Source organism: Sminthopsis crassicaudata, chromosome 4, assembly GCF_048593235.1.
Source record: "Sminthopsis crassicaudata isolate SCR6 chromosome 4, ASM4859323v1, whole genome shotgun sequence".
NCBI classification, from domain to species: domain Eukaryota; kingdom Metazoa; phylum Chordata; class Mammalia; order Dasyuromorphia; family Dasyuridae; genus Sminthopsis; species Sminthopsis crassicaudata.
In genome coordinates this window covers 111,058,458-111,071,714 of record NC_133620.1, presented here as the reverse complement: position 1 = coordinate 111,071,714, position 13,257 = coordinate 111,058,458, and the positions used below count along the sequence as shown (strand labels likewise).

Sequence of the window (13,257 nt, the reverse complement as noted above, 5' to 3'; positions counted from 1 at the left end):
AGAAGAGCCAGTGGAGCTGGTAACCTGAGCCAATGACTGTGAACAAAAGAATAATAGCAATGATGATAATGATAGCTCATAATCCTATAATAATTTATAATCTAACTAACTGTTTTTCTCAAAACAACCCTGTGAGATAGCTCATAAAAATATTGTTTTCTCTATTTAACAGATGAGGAAATTAAGGCTAAAGAGGTGATTTTGCCAACATCACAGAGCTATTAAGCAGTAAAACAGTTCTTGAACTCAAGTATTTTGAGTACATTTAGGGTTTCTCCTACTTCTTGAGATCATAGTACATCAATCTGCTCTACAAAAAAAAAAAAAAATCAAAAAGTGAAGGCATTGTCTAGATGTATCTAGACAATCTAGATTTAGAGAATTTGTTGGGCAGAAAGAAATATTAGCATTTTAAAGCAAGAAAAGAAAAACTGTGCTCCATATTCAAAAGTAAGAAAAATGGAGAAAATTGAAGATAAACATAAGTCAAAGAATGAGAGAAATACTATCTCCCATAAAGGCTATGTGGAGAAGGCTTTGAAATGGGAAAAAACTTGAAGCAGGGATATAAACCAGCAGATTATAACATTAGTACCACATGATGTGAAAAAGGCATGTAAAGAAATGGTGCCAATGGGAGATGGTCAAAGGAAACATAAAATATATATAAAAGACACTACAGAGATAGAAATGATAACTTGAAAATTAATTTCATATGGAAGGTAAGAGTAAAGAGTTGAGGATAATAACCAAGTTGTAAGACTTGATGTCTGAGAGAATGCTAGTACCCTCAACAGTAATAGGAAAATAAAACAGAAGAGGTTTTGGAGAAGATAATGAATTCAGTCTTAGACATGCTGAGTTTAAGGTATCTAAAGGACATCAGTTCAAGATCTCTAACAGGAAGTTAGATGTGAGAGGTTAGAGGTAGAGACACATAAAGGATTGATAAATAGTTCTGAAAGTCAGAAGTATAGATATCCATGGGAATAGTGTAAAGAAATAATATTGAGGGAAAAGAAAAATAAATAAAGGACAGAGACTTGGAGTCCACCAAGATTAATGGATATTACCTGATTTCAGATTCAGTAAAAGACAATGAGAAGGATCAATCACACAGGTGGGGAGAGAACCAAGAGAGTGGAATGTCATGAAAACCTAAAGATGTTCTAGTGCTCATGGTATTGAGAACTGAATTTTCTATCCTTGTAGAATCATAATAGTAACCACTTATATTTACTTAGTGCTTTAAAGGTTACAAAGTGCTTTACTCAAAACAGCTCTGTGAAGTGGTCAATGAAATATCATCACTCCCATTTTGGAGGTGAAGAAATTGACATTTAAAAGAATACAAAATATCGTATAAATAACATATAGAAACAAATTAAGAAAGTGGCATAGTGTTTGGTAAATCCACACATATTTTGGACTAATGACTTACTATTTTTTCTTGGGAAACTGGAAAGCTATCTAGAAAAAAATAGGTTTAAATCAATTTTCCCACCATATACACAGGAAAACTCTAAAAATATGTATGACAAAGTAAAAAAAAGTTGCATCATTAAACAAATTAGAGGAACAAGGAAGAAAATAGTTTTTGTAGCTATGAATAAGGAAAGAATTCATGACTAAACAACAGAGAAGATCATTGAAGATAAAATAAATAATTTTTATTACATAGAATAAAAAAAGATTCTGCACAAATAAAACCAATGAAGCTAAAATCAGAAGGGGACTAGAGAAATGAGAAAAATTTTTACAAGTTTCTTTGATAAAAATTTCACATCCAAGATATATAAGAAACTGATTCAAATATAAAAGAAACATCTCCAATAGATAAATAAAATAGTCAAAGAATATGAACAGGAACTGGTTAAAATAAGAAATCCAAATGATTAACAACAATATGAAATAAATGTTCCAAGTTATTAATAATTAAAGAAACAAAACATTAAATAATTCTGGGGTCCCACCTGATACTCTTCAGATTGAAAAAGATGACAGAGAGGCTAAATGTCTTAGATATATGAATAAATCATTTATAAGTACTTATGCACTGATAGTTATGAAAGAAAATATAAAAGAAAAACAGTCATTGCCCTTAAGGAGCTTGCATTTTAATAGAGAAAAACAAACACAAATAGAAATCTGGAAAAGAGGGAAGAGCACACAATATTTCTAGATGCCTAGCTCCTAGGCAAGATCAAGTAGAAGCTCATGCATCAAAGCCTTTTGACTAGACTTAGGCCCACAGCTGTAGAGTGGAGTGGAGAGGTTAGTAATCTTATGGAGATGGCTAGAAAGTGACATGCCCAGGGTAACCCAACAAATAAATGTCCTAAAAAGGGTCATCCTGAATCAGAGCTATTCCTATTTTACCATAGTTTGTTGTTGTTTTTTTAATTTGAAAAAAACTCAGGAGGTCATTTATTCTAGTCCCTCCTTTCTACACATAAAGAAACAAAACCCTAAGAGATTAAATGACTTGAATAAAATCAGATGGTAAGTCATGGAGAGGTGATTCAAACCCAAATCATCAGATACTATGTCAAGTGCCCAGTATACTATAGCTCCACAGCTATCATTACCATGGTATATGGAGATGTGCATGTGAACTCTAAGATGAAATTTCCCATGATTTCTACCTCCAAACACCAAATGTTTCTCTTTTAGGGGAAAATTAGATCCAGAAAAATAATTCTCCTTTACTAATTTCTCTGTTTTTTTAAGGATCAAATTATGAAGTCAATCAAGAAATTATTGCCTAGTATCTTCTGGGGAGAGAAGAAAGAGGAAGTAGGAGAGATAGGAAAGAAGAGGATGGAGCTAAGAAAAGAGAGAAGTGCAGGAGATAAGTCCCCTCCAGGGAAGGAGGGAGAAAAACATTCAGAGAGAGAAGGAAGAAAAAATTAACATTTTGAATAATAGGATCTCTAAAACGTTTCAATAGCATAGAATCTACTAAGCTGATATATAGTAATGAAATTTAAAATCCTATGCTTGAGTTTAAAATTTCATTTTCATAATGAAAGGACAGACTGACAAAACTACAATTCAATATCTCTGAGTTTAGTGGCATATAGTCTCAGAATTAATAACACTGTGACACTGCAAGCAAAAAGCTGAATGTGATCCCAGGCTACATTGAGAGACATCATCATTTTGAACATGGGAGGCGATATTCCTGCTGTCCACTGTCATGATCAGATCACATCTGCAGAATTGTTTTTAGCTAAGTGGCATATTTTAGGAAAGATATTGACAAGAGCTTAAGCAAGCAGAATGGTATGGAAAAAGTAACTTATGGTATATAAGGATCAGTTGAAGGAATGGAAGATGTTTAGCCTGGCAGAAGGGGGAAATATAATCGCTTGTCTTCAGTTATTTGAGATGCTGACAAGTGAAAGAAAAGTTAGAGTTGTCTGCTTGGCACCATTGAATAGAACAATATAGAACAGAAAGAAATTGAAGGATTTTTTTTCTAAATGATTAGAAATGTTCAAAAATGGGATGGACTTCCTTTGAAATTAGTGAGTTCCCTTCACAGGAGGTTTTTCAATTGAGAATAGATTAGTAGTTTTCAGGAATATTGTAGATGAGATTTTTGGTTAGATATGGTTTGGACTACAGAGTTTATAAGATGCCTTCCCAACTCCTGTATTCTGTGATTCTATGAACTTTTAGCAAAGACCTACAGCAGTTGTTCATATACCACACACACACACACACACACACACACACACACACAGCACAACCATATCCTGCTTTTCCTTTTAAAAATTTGTTTATGGAAATCTTTTAGCATCCCACATATAACTCTGAGTGGTATAAACTACCTATTTTCCCCTTTTTCACATCTATCCCAACAGTGGAAAGTTGAATTTTGTGGTGGTTTGGTTTTGGATGACTGGTATATGGAAAAAAACCTGATTAGTATTTTCCATTGATATTCTTCCCAAGAAAGAAAGCCAATAGTGCATTGCACAGATTCCAAAATGTCTTGCCAACCTTCTTTGGTAATTAACTGTAGTGTTTCTTTTGCTTTTTTTGATGGATGTCATCTGCATCAATCTCAGATTTTGAACTCTTTCCCTATACACTATATCTGAATAACTCAGGCAGTTTAGGATTTAACCACAAGGCTATGGGACCTATTTAGTGACTTCTCTCTGGAGGAAGAGTCTCCTTCAGTCCAGATGCTTGTTCTATAAGGTCCAGATGTGATGACAAAATGTATTCTAGACCCTGTCCTCCAAAGTGCAACACTTTGAACCCAAGGTTGAAATCAAAAGGCCCTCTAGTGATAGCTCACATATTTATAATGTTTTATAGGTTAAAAGTGTTTACTTATAATCCCATTTGATCCACCCATTAATTACCCTGGAAGGCAGAAAGAATAAGAATCATTACTCTCATTTTAGAGATGAGGAAACTGAGGCTTAGGAAGATCAAAATTTATTCAAGATTGTGAAATCAAAGTCAAGTAAGATCAAGAAAAATATATTAATATATCTCCACTACTTTGGCTTACTCGATCTTAATTCAATTGACCACAACCTTACTAAGCACCATAAAATCTATGACTCTTGAATTGTTAGATGCTATAGATTAAAAGATGGAATGGAAATAAATATTTATATTCTAAAAGACATAGTCTATTGTAAGATTTAAAAATATCTACAACTAAATATAGTAGAGTGGGAACAAGTCAAGGGAGAAATCACAGTGCGTTAGAAAATTTTGGTTAAGGGGGTGACACCTATAACCCTTGAATCATTAGATTGTAGGAATCTTGAGGGCAGGAATTATCTTTTCCTCTTTTTGTAACTCCAAAGCTTAGTTCAGTGTCAGATGCAGAACAGGCACTTAATAAATGTTGATTGAGTTAGGGATTGAAGGAAGAAAGGAAAGAATCGTAGAAATTAGAGATAAGGAGAGAGCACTATCAGAGAAGGGTCAAGAGATGGAATGTTAACCTCAGGAAATAACTAAGTGCTCCAATTTGGCAGTCACATAGAGCATATAAAATGAGAAGGATGGAAAAGTAAGTCAAAGCCAGATTGTGGAGGCCCTTAAATGTCAGGCTATCAAATTTGTATTTCATCCTAGAGGCAACAAGGCATCACTGAAGATTTTTGAACAGGGAGTAACTAGGTCAGACCCATGCCTTAGCAGATTTTTTTTTTTCTTTTTTGGCAGCTGTATGAAAAAAATCATAGATTGTAAAGACAGAAGGAAGGAAGATCAATTACTAGAATACTACGATATTCCAATGAAAAGGTGATAAGGGCCAGAACTAGTAAATAATAGCACGTATCCCATAGAATCATTGAGAGAATTAAATGAGATAATACGTAAAGCAGTTTACAAACTTCAAGTACCATAAAAATGCTAGTTGCTTTAATTATTTGTGACCATATATAAGGAAACAAGAATAAAAGTATAAGACATGCCATAGAGATAGAATCAGCAGGCCTTGGCAACTAATTGGTTAGGGATTTTAACATAAAAGATGATTCTTTGTAACAGACCTGAGTAATTCAGAGGATGGTGGCTGTCTTTATAGAAATAAGGAAATTTGTATGAAAGGTATGTATAGGGAGGAAGGAATGATTTGAGTTGTGGGTACTTGTCCATGGCATATTTTTATGTGGATTAATTACCACATCCCAGGCTGAAATCAAGACTCAAACTCAAGTGTATCTAATTTGAAAATCTCTTTCTACAATACCAGAATATGCCCTACTCTCTGCTGCTCCCATCATGAAATCATGATCAATTAAGGTCAATAAGAAGGTGAGAGCAATTCCTCAATACATCCCCACTAACTACATTGGCTTACTCAGTTATCTCTAAATATTTCTTTTATGAACTGGACGTTCTAAAATTAGGATCAAGAATCAGAAGTCTCTGCCAAAACCTGAACCAGAACAAGAGTCAGCATTTGATCACCTTAATTTTACATGGTCTAACAGACCCTGTTGCTGGGAGTATGGCATTCTGAAATCCACATGAAAAGCATCCCGGTTGGTTCCATTTTTATCTCACTCTGTGATTTATTCAAACATTGAGGGGGAAAAAAAGATGACCACATGGATCCTTTGAAATAAATTTAATATAAATGCTGCAAGTTTAGAAGGAGCATATACTTGCTCAGTTGTCTCCAGCTCTTCTTCCAAGGATATTTATGAACATCTCCAATGCAGAACAAAAACTGCTGATGTTGCACCATCCAAGTTTTTTCCATGAAGTCATGGCATATTTGTGGAAGCAAAGTAATTACTTGTACAAGAGATCTTTGCTATTTAATTGCCTAAATAATTTTATGACAGCACCTTGCTTTGACAAAGCCCTTTTCACCTGCTAGCTTCAGGGCCCTTAATTTTCACTGAAGAGAAAAAGAAAACTAAAACTAGATGTCTTGACTTGCCCAAAGTCTTAGTATGTAATGAGAACCATTGCAAGTCTAGTTAGTAAAAGAATTTTGGTCTTCTACTTTTATGCTTTCACTACTTTAACACATTCCATGTGTCTTTCCTATTCACAAATCTGACAAATGCTGAGTCTTCTTGACCTCACTAAGTTGTTTGTTTATTTTTCCTTTAATAGAACTGCTTCAGAATCAATACAAATGTGGCCATTTGTAGAAATCTGAAGGAAAAAAATTAGGTTTTCCTGCTACTTAGGAAGTTGAATACACTCTGCCAGTGTGATACTTCTTATGATTTACAGATTATTTTATCAAATCAATCAGCAAGTATTTATTAAATGCCTACTATATGCCAGATATTTCATCTTGATTTTAGAAACTAAAACCTTACATAAATGATGGATTTGTTTTGGCTTTATAATGATTTGTCAATGTTCTGTGACTGCAGGCACAAAACTCAGAAGGTGTTGTCCATTTTGTGAGTCAAAATTACTTAGCTAGCATATGACTTGCTTAAGAGCTAAAGTAGGCAGCTATAGGGTACACTGGATAGAGTGCCAAATCTGAATTTAGGAAAACCTTTCTGTGAGTTCAAATCTACACTTACTCATTATATGACCCTGAGCAAGTCACTTAATTTTGTTTGCCTTAAGTTTCCTCATATGTAAAATGAGTTGGGGAAGAAAATGGCAAACATTCCAGTATCTTTGCCAAGAAAACCCCAAATGGTGTCATAAAGGATCAGACACAATTTAAATGACTGAATGGCTACAACAACAACCCAGCGAATGGAATTCTTACTTCTGTAGGGTGCCTTCAGATAGCCTCTCAATATTGGAAAGAGTCTTAGTCTTTACTGAGGTCATATAAAGCAACTGTTTGCTTTCTGCTTCCACAACTCCCTGGAATTGACTTTAGTAACTGACTTCCTGATTGTAGTAACAAGATTCTCCACAGGGTTGCTCTAAAAACTAAGTTCTCCTAATCCTAATTAAATGGATTTGGTTTTGGCTTTATAAAATGATTTGTCAATGTTCTGTGACTGCAGGCACAAAACTCAGAAGGTGTTGTCCATTTTGTGACAGTCAAAATTACTTAGCTAGCATATGACTTGCTTAAGAGTTAAAGTAGGCTTATACTATTGAAAAATGTCATCCAACAGAAATAATTTTAATAAAACATAGAAAACAATAAGTACCCAAGATATGTACAAAGGTTCATCTAAGGTCATAGAAGGAAAGGACTTCAGAACTAAAATGGCAAATCAGAATTCCCTCTTGATTAAATCTCCCAGGCACAAGATGCTTCTGTATATAGTGAACTACATTTGTGTGTGCACTGGGGCAAATGGCTTAGAGCTTTAATGTGGCTTTTTCCTTTATCAGTTTTGCAGTTCTTTTATATCTGTGTCCTCCTGTAAACTCACACGCCTGTCACACCATATATCTCCAAATGTCCTTAATATTTCACTCACAGATATCCTTTATCCATTCACCAAATACAAGTGAATGAAGTAATTACATGACCTATGGGCAAGACTCAGTCATTATTTAAACACTATACCATTATGCTACACAACATGCTAGTACAGGAAAGCACAAGAGAGGGATATAGGAGAGAGAGGTTATACCTTTTCCCAGCTGAAACTGCAAGGGAATTTAGGGATATTTAACATAATTGCCAGAGCTGGGTTTCGGCCCAAACACTTCTGTACTAATAACCACACTCCAACCAGATCTTTCCTCATAAGAACACAAGCTTAGCTTAACAGGACCTAAATATCAAGAACTTTTGTCACCACAATAATGTCCTTAGATTCTTGGATATCAGACTCAACTGATTCTTGACAGACTCAAAGGAAAGGACTTTCCAAGACACTTCATGCAGTGTTTCTATATTGTAAAGAAAAGCTCCCTAGGAAAATACAAAACAAGCCTCAGCCTGTTAAACTTGGGCAATCTCTGTTTGAATTACCCAAGGAGAGAGATACTCTTCATTCTGTCTGCTCAATTAAGAATTAAGGCTGAAGAATCATAAACTTCATTTGGAGGAGATTTCTGACTTTTTCAAGGACAAAAATCAAGATTTTTGCTTTCTTTAAGCTGTGTCTATTTTTATGTGGACCACTACCACAAAAAAATAAATTTGAGAGTCAGAGGATCTTAAATATTGACCCTGGAAGTTATTCTCTGTATTAACTTGGGCAGATCACATCTGTACTTCAGTTTCCTCACCTGCAAAAATGAGAGCTCGTTTAGAATGTTATTGAAGGAAAAAATAAAACACCGCAAAATCTTTATACTAAAGTAATTCTTACTTTGAATTAATTTAAAGGATTTTTAATTTAGGTATTCTCTCAATAACTTTTAAAAATTAGTGAATGGTCTTTTGGAGTTGTTGTTCAATCAATTCGGTCATGTTCAATTCTTCATGACTCCATTTGGGATTTTCTCAACTATAGTTGTTTCCCATTTCCTTCTTCAGATCATTTTACAGATGAGGAAATTGGGAAAACAGGGTGAAGTTTCCTTGCTCAGGACCATATAGCTAGTAAGTATCTCAGGCCAGATTTGAACTCAGGATGATGGCTCTTCCTGACTCCAGACCCAGTACTCCATCCACTGTAATATCTAACTGCCCAAAAATCTTTATCCAACTGTCAACCTGTGGTTGAGCCTCTACAAATTCAATAGGGCTGACTATCTAACATTAGGAACATAAAAATATTCATATCACCTTTGCTTAGAAAGTAAAAATAAAACAAAACCAACTGGAAAATCTTCCACATTTACAGAGTAGGAGATGGTTGACCAAATTAGAATATATGAATCTAATGGAATATAATTGTGCAATGAAAAATATTGACTTCGAAAAAGAAAATGAATATACAAAAACGTGAAATGATGCAGAGCAGTAACTATTTCCTTTTTGCTTAGTATCTCAGAACTTAGCATAGTATATGATGTATTTTGCCAATATATAAAACTCTCACATAAGGAAATTCCCATTGCACTCTATTTATAACTTATAGATACAAAGAATAGCCTAGATCATTGAGACATTAAATGGCTTGGCTGGAGTCATGTAGTTTTTAATAGAAGCAATATGTGAACCTGGTTCTGAGGCTAGCTCTCTATTTGCTACAATAATGTCAACCTTTTGCTTTCAGTATCTTTATATTATTAAAAAATATTGTGGATCTGTCCAAAAAGTTGTTTTTTGTTTATTTGGGTTATACTTACATGTATTTATCTTATTAGAAAAAATTAATTTTGAATTTGTATAACCTTTGAAAAGAGTTCAGAAACTCCCAGGATTCCCTGAAGCACATTTTGAGAACTACTGCTCTATACTTTGCATAACTCATGCTTATTGAATGGAGTTTGAATTAAGAAAAAAAAAGTAGAATCAGGACAACATAGAAAATGACTTGAATGATATGAAATAAGAATGATAAAACAAAGGAAAAATGTAGAAACAAAGTTTAGCAGAGTACTCTAAGACAAAGAGGATATTATTGTTTTTCCCTTAAAGTTAACACAGTCTGTGGTCTATGATCTCATATAAGAATTGGGGAGGTGGGAGTGGCAAAGGGGATCCATGTATTTTAATATCAGATTTTCTGGATGATTACTACTTTTAGAATAAATAATAAAACAGAATAAAGTAGCTGGCCCAGATGATCTGTGTGGCTTCTTCCAGCTTTAAACCCCATGATCCTAGAACTGAGGCAATTATCCTGAGCATCCAAGCCAAAACCACAATAACAACAACAAAGCCTTTCATACTTCTGCCTTAATTACCTAGTTACACCAAGTGAAAGTGGTGTTTTGGCTTGAGTGATGCAGGTAATAATATCAAGTCTGCACATCTCATGGTGTGAGCACACACAATCCTAGTCAAGTTCCCTGACAGCAACAATAGCTTGCTGAATCATCCTCTCTACAAATCTTTGGGGATCATTCCTTGGGCTCCTCTCTTCCCAATCATAGATCTATCCTCAACATTACCCCTCTTAGTTCTCTTAAGGACTCTTCCTGCACAAAATCTTGCCAGACAAAACACACTTGGCCTCAGCTATTCTCTTCTATTAAACTGCTGATCCTGACTAATCTTTGGCAATGTTATAAAATGCAGAAAGTTAATTTTGTATACTTTTGATAGCCCTCTAGCCATGCTTCAATTTTATACTTTTTTCTTGGCTTTTGGACATTCATTCTATGGTATATACCCCACAAACCCCAGGCTCTTCCCTAGCCCTGGGCTTACATTTGTGATCCCTATCTTTCTTCTAAAGAGTGATTTTGTGCTCTATACTCTTCCTAACATTTTTTCCAATCAAAATGTTTGCTCAAGACTTCATTTTCAGGGAAGACTAGATAATAAGTAGCTATCTAATCTGATAAATCCATCTCTTCAACCAATTTCTTCAGGGCTTATTATTTAAACCAAGGTTGTTACAATATGCTACCTCTAAAACTTTGACTTTAGAGGGAAGAAATTTCAAACAGTATGGTAAGATGCTGAGCAAAATACTTTTGAACAATGGCCCTCTTGAGACTGATCCTACATATTAATTAGGATAGAAACATTTTAATTAGTAAAATAATAATGATTTTTAAAGAAATTAGTTTTATTACTTTTAAAGACACTAACTCAAAATAGCTGCTGAAAAAATAATCCTAAAGAAATGACCTGCCTAGATCTCTTTTAATTGAAAGATCAAATTACTCTATAATCAAAAAATTTGATTTACAAAATAATAATAATTGTCAAAGCCCTCACAAACAGGCTTTAGCATAATCAACATTATTAAAAATGCTTTTGCTAAAAAAACAAATCAGGAGATGCTGGATATGATAAATACTTGAAATTATAAAAAGTAAATTTGACTATACGTTAAGAAACAGAAAATGATGGCTGCTGATTTGAAAGTCACTTCTAAATCAACGAAATATGAGCAGTCAGACTACTGATCATTGGAGCAAATTTCAAAATCAATGTTAAAGTTTTAAAAAGGATAAAAGTGAGAAGACACTGTGAACAATCACAACATCATAACACGACTTAGTTGAATAAGTTATTGATACAGAAAAATGATTAAGGAAAAGGTGTTAATATAAATTATTGCTATTTTCCACAAGCAATGAACAGTAAGTAGTTCAAACACTGAGGGGGGAAAGAGTCCAAAAATCACCTGAGGCAGTAAATAATTGATCTCCTAGACATGCAAAGGGATATGGAAGGTAAAAGAAATATCAATTTTGAATTTAAAATCATTTGCAAAACTTACAGTGGATGATTGTAAAAGATTATGAGCAAGATTGCTTCAAAAAGTTTCCAAAAGTGGTAGAGTAGGAAATGAATCTGCAACAGGCTTGGCATAGAACCTAATCAACCCAGTGTATCTCAACATCACTTATAGATGAAATTAGAAGATAACTTACAGAGAGTGGGACCGATCTTTATATAAGTGATTTTCATTATTGATAACAATATATTTTCAAGACAATGTGCTAAATATAGAAATGACCCTTATTAAAAATGAAGATGAGAAGACCAGCTAGGTCAGACTAAAGAAGAAATCTATACTGTAGCTAAAAATAATTTGATTCATTAACCAATCATGCAGATATCTGGAGGGGTCATGATAACAAGTGAATAGAAAAAAAATCATAAACAGCTTATTACTAAAAAAAAAGGTAATATAAATAACATCAGTATTTACCAAGCCACATGGCTACTCTTTCATCTCTCTTAAATATGGATTGCCTTATGCCTCTTTTTATAGCACAGCACTAACACAATGCCTAACACAGAGTAACTATTTTAAAAATGTTTATGGATTGATTGATTTTTATAGCAGTCCATGATTTTAGTTACATAACTAAATGAAAGGTAGAAAGAATACAAGATCCTACTAAATTTTCTGTTATTGGTTAGATTAAAGCACTTGATACAATAGAACTGAATATTGATGTAAAGGCTCTCCATCAGCAAGGAGTTTCCAATGATTGTAAAATTTCTCCCTTGAGATATATAAAAACAGATTATTTAATTCTATGACCCTCTGACTATTACTTTTAATTGAGCCATAAAACAGGGATATGTATACTCACCAAAGGTATTTGCCACCATCATGGAAGATGTCCAATGCAGAGTCCAAATGGAAGAGGGATTCCCTATAGATGGTGAGGTCCTCCTGATGCTCCTGTTTTCAGATGACATTGTGCTGATTGCATCAAGCCTCAGAATACTACAGAGCCTCTTCAATGAGAGTCACGACACTCAAAAGAGAAAGTCTAACAATCCACAAAGGAAAAACAAAATGAATGAAGCATGCCTCTTTTTTCTAGGCTAAGTGGGCAGCTCACTAGCATGTATTTTGGACAGGCACTGTAGGGAGGCAATGAACTCAGCCCAGAATTGAATAAGAGGAAGAGAGCAAGCTGGGTGACATTTAGGAAAGTATGTAGTGCTTTCATAAATCCCAAACCATCCATGACCCACCAAAAAAACCATATTTTAAATCATTTTCCCAGTGATGCTATATGATTACAATTTATAGTAAACCACAGTCATTAAGGAATGATAGTTGCAAATTTTCCAAAAGGAAAGGAGAAAAGGTATGGTAGATATACCAACAATATCTTAAAAATTATGACATATGCAAGAAGTGACATTTAGAAAACTTTTAAGAAATTATATGTTCAAAAAAGAAGAAGTGTCAGTCATACAAAGAGTACTACCTTCTATTTGACTTATTTCATCATCTTGTCAGCTGTTAGGGTCTTGACCCTATAAATTACCTTGGATCTAATTCACAT

General features: G+C 34.1%; 1 protein-coding gene across 2 annotated transcripts in view; it reads right to left on the bottom strand.

Annotated features, from left to right (window-relative positions):
- KCNK2 (potassium two pore domain channel subfamily K member 2) overlaps positions 1–13,257 on the bottom strand; it is a 269,015-nt gene that overhangs the window by 186,173 nt on the left and 69,585 nt on the right. Inside the window, exon 1 of one of the 2 annotated variants that reach the window (XM_074309152.1) lies at positions 12,550–12,658. The exons of the other annotated variant lie outside the window; for it this stretch is intronic. Within the exon in view, the coding sequence (XP_074165253.1) occupies positions 12,550–12,658 (109 nt within the window). Of the gene's footprint in view, positions 1–12,549; positions 12,659–13,257 lie in introns of those variants that run through there. 2 annotated transcript variants of the gene reach the window in all.